The sequence below is a fragment of the Phaenicophaeus curvirostris genome, chromosome Z (assembly GCF_032191515.1).
Source record: "Phaenicophaeus curvirostris isolate KB17595 chromosome Z, BPBGC_Pcur_1.0, whole genome shotgun sequence".
In the NCBI taxonomy this organism is placed as follows: domain Eukaryota; kingdom Metazoa; phylum Chordata; class Aves; order Cuculiformes; family Cuculidae; genus Phaenicophaeus; species Phaenicophaeus curvirostris.
This window is the reverse complement of record NC_091431.1, coordinates 36,911,933-36,924,421: the sequence shown is the minus strand read 5'-3', so window position 1 is coordinate 36,924,421 and position 12,489 is coordinate 36,911,933. Positions and strand designations below refer to the sequence as shown.

General features: G+C 42.5%; 1 protein-coding gene across 1 annotated transcript in view; it reads right to left on the bottom strand.

The window, feature by feature from the left end:
• Positions 1-6,932, bottom strand: part of SMC5 (structural maintenance of chromosomes 5) — a 48,312-nt gene extending 41,380 nt beyond the window's left edge. Inside the window, exons 1-4 of the mRNA XM_069880816.1 lie at positions 6,793-6,932; positions 4,780-4,921; positions 3,570-3,622; positions 1,517-1,679 (exon numbers count right to left, since the gene is read on the bottom strand). Coding sequence (XP_069736917.1) covers positions 1,517-1,679; positions 3,570-3,622; positions 4,780-4,921; positions 6,793-6,920 — 486 coding nt within the window. The 5' untranslated portion in view covers positions 6,921-6,932. The remainder of the gene's footprint in view (positions 1-1,516; positions 1,680-3,569; positions 3,623-4,779; positions 4,922-6,792) is intronic.
• Between the last annotated feature and the right edge of the window lie 5,557 nt (positions 6,933-12,489).

The window sequence follows — 12,489 nt, the reverse complement described above, 5'->3', positions numbered from 1 at the left end:
TTGAGGGTAGCTGCTGAAGAAAAGAGTTTGTTCATTATTTTTCAATTGGCTATTATTCTTCTGAACAAGAAAGTTTAGTACCGACAATTACAACTTTTATTCAACTGTGTATTTCATACCAGTTCTCATGCCTTCCCAGTTTAAACGTTATGATTAACTGAAAAGTTAAGCAACGTAGAAGTTAATACTAAGGTTGGCAGCCAAGGGTAACAGGAAACACTGCTGCTGTCCAGCACAAAGGAAAAGCTCAAAACCACGACTGGAGTGAAAAACATGCTTGCCATTGCAACAGTGGCAAAGAGCAAAACACTCAAAACTTTCAACTCAGTAATATCCACTCAACTGGATTTTATATAGTAAAGAAAAAAAGCAGTTTAAAATACAGAAGTTATGTTGGCAAAGTATGCAAAAAGTTCTACTCTAAACAAACATCGTGAGTATGTAATTGACAAAAAACAAAACCAGGTATTGCAAGTATGTAAATGAAAAAAAAAAGAAACAAACACACCACCAGAATACTTATTGCTGAAATGTTAGCTTTCTAGATTTTAATATTTTTCAGCATGTCATTTTCAGGCATGTCTTCTTGAATGTGATTCTCTTTGAGCAGAACTATAAACCCATGGCTGGCTAAGCTGCGAGAGGTTTCCTTTTACTACCATCCACAACAATACACATGAACTGGGAAGGTCTTACCAACAAACCCTGCATCACTTTTTTTAAGGTGCAATTGTGAAGCAACTTAGTTATCTGCATAGAAATCCTGATCTGCCCAAGCATGACTTCAGATATGGAAACTGCTTGTAGTACCCTTTAATCTTCCCTCTCGTTTAGAAGATTTTTTTGCCTCACCTCTCACATAATTTGATCCTCAATATCTTTAAGCCCTACTATATGCTCAAGAATCTGTTGAGACACACAGCTTACCAAAAAGGCTCTAGCTGCAAGTGTACATTGCAACTGTAGTTATTTAGGAGGACTGCTTTTGGTATTTTTGGGAAAGAAATCCAGAAAATTCTTCCCCTTCACTTACCAACTAAAGGACGCAATCCTGAGGAACTGACTGGATATAATAAGAAAAAAGTGCATGCAATGCTTGACTGGGAAAGTCAGGGATGCAGAACCACAGGAACCATGCAGGTAAGGGTACAGAGACTGTGCCAGACCCAAAGAATTTTCCTGCAGATTTGTTGTTTAGGAACATTGCTAGAGTAGCACAGACAGGACAGAGAGATATCATTGTTAGTGTTGCTACTCAAACACCACCATGGGGAATATCAGCAGCTTTCCTTTCAGTCTCAACCGACTAAGTACAAAACTTTCCAATTAGTGAACCTTAAAAGTCACACAGTTCCCATTTTCTTTCACCGCCACACCACTCTGGCTACCTCGCCCCTCTCATACTTTGCACTCCCCCATTAAATGGATGAAGAACTACAAAAGCTAAGAAGAAACAAAACCCTCTCAAAACACAACACTTCATCTGCACCCACTACCTTTCAAAATTCATTCATACCTGAGGAAGAAACTGGCACAAATTGTCCACCTGGATGTTTAAGGCTGCAACCTGCTCTTCTACCATCTTCAGGGTTGCTGGCTTTCTGTTGATATACCACGTCGATGTGTTGTTCACCACTTGAATCTCACGTGTGATAACGATATTGTCAGGTGTCTTCGACCTGATTAATTAAAAAGAAGTGTTTATGCTTTTAAAAATATATAAAGGTTAATAAGTGTCAAAGTATGTTAGAGTTATGGTATAAAAACTTAGAAGTATTTAAATATTTCTGGACGGCAGCAGCAGATTCACATTTTATGCTTCAGAAAACACCTCGTAATGAATTAATCTCTCATAGAAAACATCAAGAATATCTGCAAATCTTAACTCAGAGAAAGAGAGTAATGTAAATGACAACTGAATGTATGAACCGCTTAAAATTTTTACAGATCTGAACAGTTATTGGAAAGTAGATTTTCCTATGACATCTAGGAAGTTTTGAAATTGGTATGCAGGAGATGCACACTAATGTTATGCTTTAAAGTACTAGTGTACAGAACTACACCAATAAGCTGGGTATACATGTTGCAATTGGGAATAAAAATATGATCATACAGTATGAAAAATACTAACTTGTTTTCATTTTCTGCTTTTGAATTACAGCAAAGATGCATCAGTTGTCTGCTTCATTCTCAGGCTCAACATTTATCATAAAAAATCTAGTCTGGGCAAGATGCATCAAGACCAAATAAGCAATGAGATGGCCAAAAACTCCTGGATTTTTGGTTACCATTTTGATTTCGACAATGTCTAATGCCTGTTCAGTAAACATACTGTTAAAGATGGAAGGGCTCATAACAGTTTGGCAGCCATGTATCTTAGATTTAAGAATAGAGGACAAAGTAGAAGTGAGTTATTCAACAGCTTCCAGTGTTTGGAATAAATACCTGAATTACACAACATTATTACTGTAGTGGTTGCTAAGTCTTCACATACTGCAAGTCTCTCTCCAGACTTTCAAGGTTCATCTGGATGTATCTATGCTGAAACAATCCCATCCTCTACCTGAAAGACATCCTACCTTCCAACCCATTGCTTGGCCAGTCTCCAAGAATGTCTTAAATTGATCACTGTCACAAGAGCAGAGGTGTATAGGATTTTTCCAAAGATACATTCCAGTATATCTTTTTACCTTTACAAAATTTTCTTTTTATAACATTTGATCAGGGTGGGCCAATTGGACAAATTAACTCAAGCTCTGAATCAACTGATTAGCTTTACATTCTATTTAGTTCAGGCAAACAGATCAGATTAATTTTTATTGAAGCCACCTGTGCTACTGCAGCTTCATGTAAAGATCTTCAGAAAAAAGCACCCATTTAAGGAACTTCATTGGGATTGTCTCTTCTTAGGTGTCAAACAAGAAAACAAAAAATTTACAGAAAGCATGTAATACTGCCCTGTAACCACAACTTACTGACGGAATTTTACACAGTAAGTCCAAATGATTTTCAGTTGTTCTGTTGTGCAAAAGCTTACCTAGAAACCTCCATTAGGCAGATTAGTCAGATCTACTTTTTTTTTCCTTCTATTTTCTTTCAGTATGCAATGTTTTCAGTAAGAATGTACAGAAGCCCCTCATGTCAGCAGTACCAGTATAATAAAGTGAAAGCACAACATTTGATTTGAAATTTAGACTTTGGGGGAGTTTTTTCTTCTTTAAAAATAAAGTCCCACCATAACATCACAACGGCAGCAGAGATTGTAACTGAACCATATGAACCTTAAGTGCCATCAAAACTTCAACCTTTTCCTATGCATTCTTTGCACATCAATACAAGGCAAAATCTTTAGAAAGTGAAATAATGACCAGTTATCACTGCTTACTTTCTGTGTGATAATTAAAATTTTGACATTTGGGTAAAAAAAAAAAAAAAAAGAAAAAAGTAAATCACCAGCTTTAAGACAGAACTCTGTTCACCAGATCTTTTTTTATTTTTTTCACAACTTTGTAAATGACTGTGTGAGGAAATAATTAAAATGCATGAGAAAATACAATTTTACTACTTACAGTTCAACTTCTACTACACCCTTCAAGCACCCCTGCTTTACAAAGAGACCAATCTACAAAAATAATTAAAGAAATTATTATTCAAAAGTAACAACACATTAAAATGTATTCACTTACACAAAAAGAATTATTTGCCTAAAACAGTCAGTGTAATGTCTTTTTATTGAAAACTTAAGATTAAAAACCAAAATTTATTTTCTCTACTAACTGAAAATAATGCAAAACACCATTATCCTCCTCATCAACTAGCAGCATTAGAATTTCTTCCACAGGTTAAAAATTTCTGATGAATTTCAACCTCCAAAACTGAAAAAATTACCATCAGTAGATCTACTGAGAGAGGAAAAATCTCATGAATTCAGACAGCAAAGGGAATAAAAATAAAAGACATTGCCACACAGCTGTGCTAACAGAGCTGCCAATTCTAATACCATAAAAATATATAAACATGAAAAGTCAATAGAAATATCAATGCATAGTGCTGCCATGCACTCAGTTTCCATATTTACATTTGCTCAAGACTGAGCTGCAACCACAGAATATGTACAATCAATTCGGTACCCAGATTTAGTGCTTCAAAGATCCACTGAAATATGTTCCATCCAACCAGAATATACAAAAAAGCACAAGCAAACCTTAAAAACTTGACAATACAAACTTCCTACTCCAATGTCAACACATGATCTCTTTGGAGCAAAAACTGAAGATACAGTAGAGCAACCCAAAACAATTCAACTTCCACTTAAATAGAAGGTCAGTAGCCCTATGCTTCTAGATAAATTCTCAGGTACACGAAGGACATTATTTCCACAGGCCCCATACACTTGTAAATTTAAGTTAGACTTTTTTTTATTTCTCCTTTAGTTAGTATTTTTGACAAAGTGTTTTTATGCATTAGGTCACATTTCCCTAGCCCACTGTGGAGCTTTAGACATCTTCAAATACAACCTCTAGTCTACTCAGATGCCAGTACAGCTCAGATGTTTCCATTTCATAATTCAGTCAAGACAACAAGTTGTTAACTAAGACAAAATCCTTGGGTAAAAGCCTCTGTCTCTGGACCAGATTATTCTACAGTCTGGACACCTTACTTTTTATAAAAATAAAGCAAATCAAGAACGACAATCTTTTTTTCCACCTCCCTTCGCTGTTGGACAGGGCTCTAAATGAAATTCAGACTAAACATGAAAATTACAGAATTCATAGTTACCTTATCAGCTCGCCCTATGAAAGAAGGTTTTCCAGCCAGTCCCAGGCAGATGGCACAAACAATGCTTGACTTTCCTGTTCCATTAGCACCTACAATCATGTTCAGATTGGGTCCTGGACGTACCTCACACATGTCATACGTTCTGGAAAGCACAACAATTTTTTGAACTTTATAAGCATTACATTAAAAAAAAATTCCTTCCTTAAAACATTTATGTTTACGTTATATATGACAGATAATTTTATCAAATATAGACTTAAACAGTTTTGTAAGAAAACCTCAGAGTGAAAATACTACAATGAAACACTGTGGAATACATTCTCACCAGCTAGAGCCTTACGGCTTTCTAGAAAACAAATAATTACAAGGAACAAAATCCAGACACACAAAGACAATTCCTGTTTTCTTTACTAGGACATCATATTATTTTACATATCTAAATAAAGAAAGAAATAAAATTGAGTGAATTCATTCAACTCTGTTCCATTTAATTCCAGCTGCCTGTTGCACTACGATCACGAGATTCGCCCCCCTCCCAACGGATTTAGGTCTTAAGCTCCAGAGGAAGCCTGTGGAATTCTATATTGATACATAGAGTTACAAGAGCTTAAAACATTAGTCTGTAATCAGTAATTTTTTTTTAAACTGCCCCAGACATCTTCCATTGTGTGCATCCAGCATGCCTACTGCAACAGCAGCTACAGGAAGAGACCAAGCCCCGGCATGCAAATTCAAGAAAAAATATGAATGTTGGCATGATCGGTAATGCCCCAAATTTATCATGAACTCCATCATTCAATGCTCCATTTCTGCACTGCACTAATCATGTAGAGAGGAATTGAGAATCTAACACCAGAAAAGAAACTGAAAGCAGTTAATGATAGGACAATAACATAATGTGAGAATAGATATTAAGGAGATTCATGTCAGCATGACAAGAAATGGCGGCAATTGGGAAGTTGTGGATGTTCATCTTCAATTTTAAGCATTTGATGAAATTTGCAGTTTAACATTTGTGCAGGGTTTAGCTGTATTGGATTGTGCAGACTGGTGTTTTGTGGGGATGGGGGGGAGTCTGCGTTCGCAGAGCCTGGGGGAGGAGCTCTTGAGAGTCCCTGGGCGGTCTGGGTGCACTAACGGGAAGGAACATTCTCAAAGATGATTGTAATAGTCGTGAAACTAAATGAAGATGCATGAAGGAACATTCTCGAAGATGATTAGAATATGCATGAGAACAAATGTATAAAAATGCGTGGCAAGCATGGTTTAGTGTGCAAGTTGGTAGAGCAGTAGCTCTCTGCACACCGAGCACTGTATTACCAAGCTCCCCATCCCCAGATAATAAAACACTTTGCTGCGGAATTGGCCTGGCAGTGTAGTCATTTATAACAATAACACACATATTTCTGGAAACCCTTAATGCTAAGCCTCAAACTATTATGCTTGAAGCTTTTTTTGACACCTGTGGTGTGACCCATGTGTAACTCTTTTCAAGGCTGACGTTGAGCTATCAGCATACCAACCATAAGAAAATGGCATGAAAACTTCTACTACTAACTGTAACAGCTCCAAATAGAATGCTATTGACAATACACAAAAGCCAGAGAAAACACGTGCAGAGGATAACACTACAGATACTTATTTTTCCTAACGGTTCCCAAGGCCCACTGGCTGACCCATGAGCATCTACTGTATTCCCCGCCTCCACTACTTGAGCATCACATGATCGGGAAGGAAAAAGCAGGCAGAAGCTCTCGTAGATAACTAGAACCACCGCGAGAGGGGGACAAGTGCCGACACGACTGCCCCAGCGAAATGCCTCGCCGGGAAGCGCCGCCCCCCCCCCCGCAAAGTATTGCCTCTCTCCTCCAGCACCCGACCCCGGGCTAACCGAGAGCGGCAGCGTCGCCTCTCCCGCCTCACCCGCCAGCTGCCCAGCCCCGGCCCGGGGTGAGGCAGGGGAAGGCGAGGCCGCCTCGGCCCACGGCGGCCGCTTCGCTGCGCGTTACTCACAGGAAGTTCTCCATCAAGATCCTGACGATGGAGCCCTCGACGAAGCGGGAACGCGCCTCGGCGCCCCTCGCGGCCGGCCGGCTACCGCGACTGCCCCGGCTCCTCTTTCCCGGCGGCGCCGCCGCCATCTTACCCGCGCAGCCCGCCGAGCGCCGCCCGCCAGGACGGGCCGCCCGCCGCGCTCCCATTGGCGGGAGGGAAACAGCGGGCGGCGGACGAGCCCGCTTATTGGTCGGCGAGGCGGGACTAAGACGCGGCGAGCTCTGCGATTGGCTCGCAGTGTGCCGAGCTTCCACCCATTGTCCGGGCGAGGGCACGGGAGTAGCGCGCTCATTGGCCAGTGGGCGGGACTAAGGCTTAGCGAGGTCTGCCATTGGCTCGCAGTGTACCGCGCTGCCGCCCATTGGCTGGGGGGGTGGTGGGACGGGGCAGGGCGGAAGGACGGCGGGCGGGGGAGAAGCGCGCTCATTGGACGGCGCGGCACGACTAACGCGCAGCGAGGCTTGTGATTGGCTCGCAACGTGCGGCGCTGCCGGCCATTGGCTGGGAGGAACGGGGCGGGCGCTTGTGGCATTGCTGTGGGTCTGAGGGTGCGGGCGGTTTTGCCACGGGCCGCGAGCACAGAATCACAGAATCACAGAATCACAGAATAACCAGGTTGGAAGAGACCCACCGGATCACCGAGCCCAACCGTTCCTACCAAACACTAAACCATATCCCTCAGCACCTCGTCCACCCGTGCCTTAAACACCTCCAGGGAAGGTGACTCAACCACCTCCCTGGGCAGCCTGGTCCAGTGCCCAATGACCCTTTCTGTGAAAAATTTTTTCCTAACGTCCAGCCTAAACCTCCCCTGGCGGAGCTTGAGGCCATTCCCTCTTGTCCTGTCCCCTGGCACTTGGGAGAAGAGGCCAGCACCCTCCTCTCTACAACGTCCTTTCAGGTAGTTGTAGAGAGCAATGAGGTCACCCCTCAGCCTCCTCTTCTCCAGGCTAAACAACCCCAGCTCTCTCAGCCGCTCCTCATAAGGCCTGTTCTCCAGCCCTTTCACCAGCTTTGTTGCTCTTCTCTGGACTCATTCCAGAGCCTCAACATCCTTCTTGTGGTGAGGGGCCCAGAAGTGAACACAGTACTCGAGGAGCGGTCTCACCAGTGCCGAGTACAGGGGGAGGATAACCTCCCTGGACCTGCTGGTCATGCCATTTCTGATACAAGCCAAGATGCCATTGGCCTTCTTGGCCACCTGGGCACACTGCTGGCTCATAATCAGTCGGCTGTCAACCAACACCCCCAGGTCCCTCTCCTCCAGGCAGCTTTCTAGACAGACTTCTCCTAGTCTGTAGCACTGCACAGGGTTGTTGTGCCCCAAGTGCAGGACCCGGCATTTGGTCTTGTTAAACCTCATGCCATTGGACTCTGCCCAGCGGTCCAGCCTGTTCAGATCCCTTTGCAGAGCCTCCCGACCCTCCAGCAGATCAACACTTCCACCCAGCTTAGTGTCGTCCGCAAACTTGCTAAGCACAGCCTGAAGGTCCCCAGCCCGGCGCGGGGACTCGGGTGCTGGGCGGGAGTAGTCGCCCTGTGTTCTTATTACAGCGCCCGGCTGGGTTTGTTTGCTTTTTCTTAGTTTTTAACAAAATATATAAACTCCCCCCTCCACGCGGTTTTTTCGTGTGTGGCTTGCTAGACTAGAAAGTTTGTAGGAGGGAGAGGCGTCCTGTAAAAGCGGTTCCATGTGGGTAATGGTCTCCCGAGTGACAGGTGACAGAAGGAGAGGTGGAAGGTTGTACCTGGATGATCTTTAAAGTCTCTTCCAACCCAAATTATTCTGTGAGTCTATTAAATGGCTTCAAGTGGTACCAGAGGAGGTTCAGATTAGACATCAGGAAAAATTTCTTCACTGAAAGGGTTATTGGGCACTGGAAGAGGCTGCCCCAGGGAGGTGGCTGAATCACCGTGATGATGAGTTGATGGGTTGATGAGGTGCTTGGGGACATGATTGAGTAGTTGACAGGTACGGCTGGCCTCCTCGATGTCAAAGATCTTTTCCAACCTTATGATTCTATAGGAATGCATGTGTGAGATTTTGGTTGCTTGACTGCAGGGCAACCAACAGTCACTGGGGCTCCTGCAGATGCCTCACTTCTCCCACATGCTTTATTTTTCCCTTCAGAGCAAGAGTTCCTGCTAGTGGAAGTCCTAATAACTACCCAAAACTTCCATGAGGGGGCTGGGAGCTGATTACTGAGAGATAGAGATAAGAAAATGCTTGTGCTAACGTGGAACAAGGTAAAAGAATTGACACTTAACTGGAGTGATTTGACCTAGAAGGAAGGTTTACAATGTTTTTCTGATATGAACAAGATACTCAGCATGTGGAGGCTTGCCAGGCCACCTGTACCTAGCAAATATATCTGTAGTACCCTGTGAAGATGGCAGCTGCCGTGGTAAAGACATCAGAACAGCATCTTTGAGTACAGACCTAGCAGAATTGGGACCAAAGAGGAAAAAGTAGCTTGAGGCATGTTGCTTCTTTGAGGGGAATGAGGTAGATAAAGGGAGGTGCAAGGGCAGGGAAGAGGTTGTAGATACAGGATAAAACTGGAGGAAGAAAGATTAAGATCTGTTAGAGAGTGTAGGCAACTTGTGCTTCAACATTATGGGTGCAGATGCCTTCAGATAGTAATGAAGCTGACCTGCATGTCCAACCCCAACAGGTCATCAGACAGCTACTTTTGATAACTCATTGGACTCTCTATCAGGTCCATGTCCAGAAGACTTTATTTTTCTAAACCAAGAAGCATAGAAATGTACCCTAGTACTATGTGGTATGGATGAGAAAGGATAGTAAAATTTAAAGTACATCATTCATAAGATTTGTGATGCGTTTTGTAACAGCTGTGTAATAGAGTGCAAAATTATATTCCTGTAATATAGTAACACTGGTGTGTCAATTAGTAAATTAGAGTATTAGTTGATTTATTAGTTGGTAATGTTTTGCTTAATCAATACAAGTTGTAGTCTTCCAAGTCAATTACATCTCAAGCTTGCAGACCAAATGAGTAGAGTTGCACTCGTTAAGTAACAGTGACTTCCAGCCAAAAGAGAAGGGGGCAGTAGATTATGGAAGAATTTCAACATATTCCCCTAGGGAATGCTGAAAAGACCCGTTTTCTTCAGGATTTGTCAGGGAGTATTTTCCAGGATCTGTTGATTATGGATGCTGGTAAAAGCCAGGAAGAGGAATATGGTGAAAGCTGCAAAGTAGGCAGTGCTTGGACCAAGGGGAGTTCTTCAAAGAAGAGAGGAAGAGAATGTAAAAGTTAGAGAACATGAAGAGCAGCAACACAGTACTTAGCAGTGAGCAAAGGAACATAGCAGAACATGCAGCTGGATAAGAAAGAGACCCAAATGCTGATGTTTGGAAAAACTATTCACGTGGGAAAAACACACGCAGGAGGTGGACAGCAGAACAACAGAGGAAGGGTGGGAAGAAAACAGCATGAAGATGAACATAGACCAAATTAACGTAAAGGAGTATTGAAGGTTTATTCATTCATACAAAAGCAAATAAGAAACTTGAAATCACAATTTTTAATTTTTTTTTTTTTCAAAGACGTGTTAAAATTAAGTAGCTTTCACATCTGACACTTAGTATTTTGTTTGAGGTAGAACAAGACTGATGTTTTCTCATTTTCAAAGGCATAGAACCTTTTGACTCAGCATGGCATGTTGCAGGAGAAGTGTGCTGTCTTACTTTACGCAGTGGGTTTTTTCAGAGCAGTGGGTCTCCTGAGTGTGGGCAGTCACTCTTATGAGCCTGTGTTCAGATCTGGGTAGATAAAATGCCAGGTCTCTTAGTGCTCAGCTTGAGCTGTCTCACTGAAGCTTCTTAACTGTAGAGCTTGATTTATTTTGCTATGTCACAGTAGACAGCAACAATAGAATTTCCTTTATGTTAAAGTAAAGCTATAATAACAATAATATCTTATGTTGTTATTCTGTTTTTTCACTGGTGTAACTGAAGTCTGAATTTGTCCCTCTTTTTTGAAACGAATAAGGGTAATGACAAAATGTCAACTAATGGAAAATATTTAAAGACTAAAAGGAGCATTATATAGAAGGCAATAAAAGGGCTTGTCCTCTGGTGTCAGGACAAGTTCAGTTCCACTCCAGCACAAAGCAACATTTTAAGTATATACAAGCCTGCTAGTGTTCGGGATGTAATGGCTGCTTTGTAAAGTTTCTTTTTCATTTCCATTTTTATGAACTGTGCCGTAACTGGGATCAAAGCAATTAGTTGTATGTTCTTCAGTAGCTTTTGAAGACATTTTCAGACAGTACGCAGGCCTATTATATCAAGTCTCAGAACTGTTCTTTGCCCTGTACAGCTACTGCAGCAGCGACAAAGGAACAAATAGTAAATAAAAAATGGATCCAGAGCAGAAAGCAGTCGAAGAGGGAGTTTCAGAGCTGATGGGAGCTTTTTTATCTCATCATAAAACTGAAGTTTGCCAATGTAGAAATCTTAATGTATCTAACCTAGTTTTCAGATGTTTTGTAGCCATTCTTTCAGTAATTCAGGAGGCAGTAAGGTAATTTAAAGCCAAGTTTCAAGTCTCCTTCTGTTCATTTCTTGCAGCAGAAATGGGTGGAAAGGTGCTGTTGTTCCCTAATAAACGAAGAATCATAGAATCATAGAATAACCAGGTTGGAAGAGACCCACCGGATCATCGAGTCCAACCATTCCTATCAAACACCATGCCCCTTAGCACCTCGTCCACCCGTGCCTTAAACACCTCCAGGGAAGGTGAATCAACCACCTCCCGGGGCAGCCTGTTCCAGTGCCCAATGACCCTTTCTGTGAAGAATTTTTTCCTAATGTTAAGCCTGAATCTCCTCCGGCTCAGCTTGAGGCCATTCCCTCCCAACCTGTCCCCTGTCACCTGGGAGATGAGGCCAGCTCCCTCCTCTCCACAACCTCCTTTTAGGTAGTTGTAGAGAGCAATGAGGTCTCCTCTCAGCCTCCTTTTCTCCAAGCTAAACAACCCCAGGTCTCTCAGCCGCTCCTCGTAAGACCTGCTCTCCAGCCCCTTCACCAGCTTTGTTGCTCTTCTCTGGACTCGTTCCAGAGCCTCAACATCCTTCTTGTGGTGAGGGGCCCAGAACTGAACACACTATTCAAGGAGCAGTCTCACCAGTGCTGAGTACAGAGGGAGAATAACCTCCCTGGACCTGCTGGTCACACCATTTCTGATACAAGCCAAGATGCCATTGGCCTTCTTGGCCACCTGGGCACACTGCTGGCTCATGTTCAGTCGGCTGTAAAGAACTTATCATACTTTTTTTTTCAGTCAGGATAGTGCTTTCCACCCTACAGATAAGTGTTACCCTCAGTGATGCCAACGTTGTCATTGTACCAGTGAGGTCTCTAGAGAATTCTATTCTGCTCTTCACTGAGCATACTTTACTTATGTTCTTATTCAGATCAGCCTAAATCTGATTACTTTGATGGAGTGAAGCAGAGTTGCATAAATCATTAAAGAAAGGAATTTAATAGCTATACTCGATGCTTAATTTCGTTTACAGAAAAGTCCTATTAGAAATACGGAGAACCAGCAAGCCTGGTGATTTTAACCACTTTGTTTTCACTTGTCTTCTACCTAAATAACTTGATCTGAATGTTGATACCAAAGA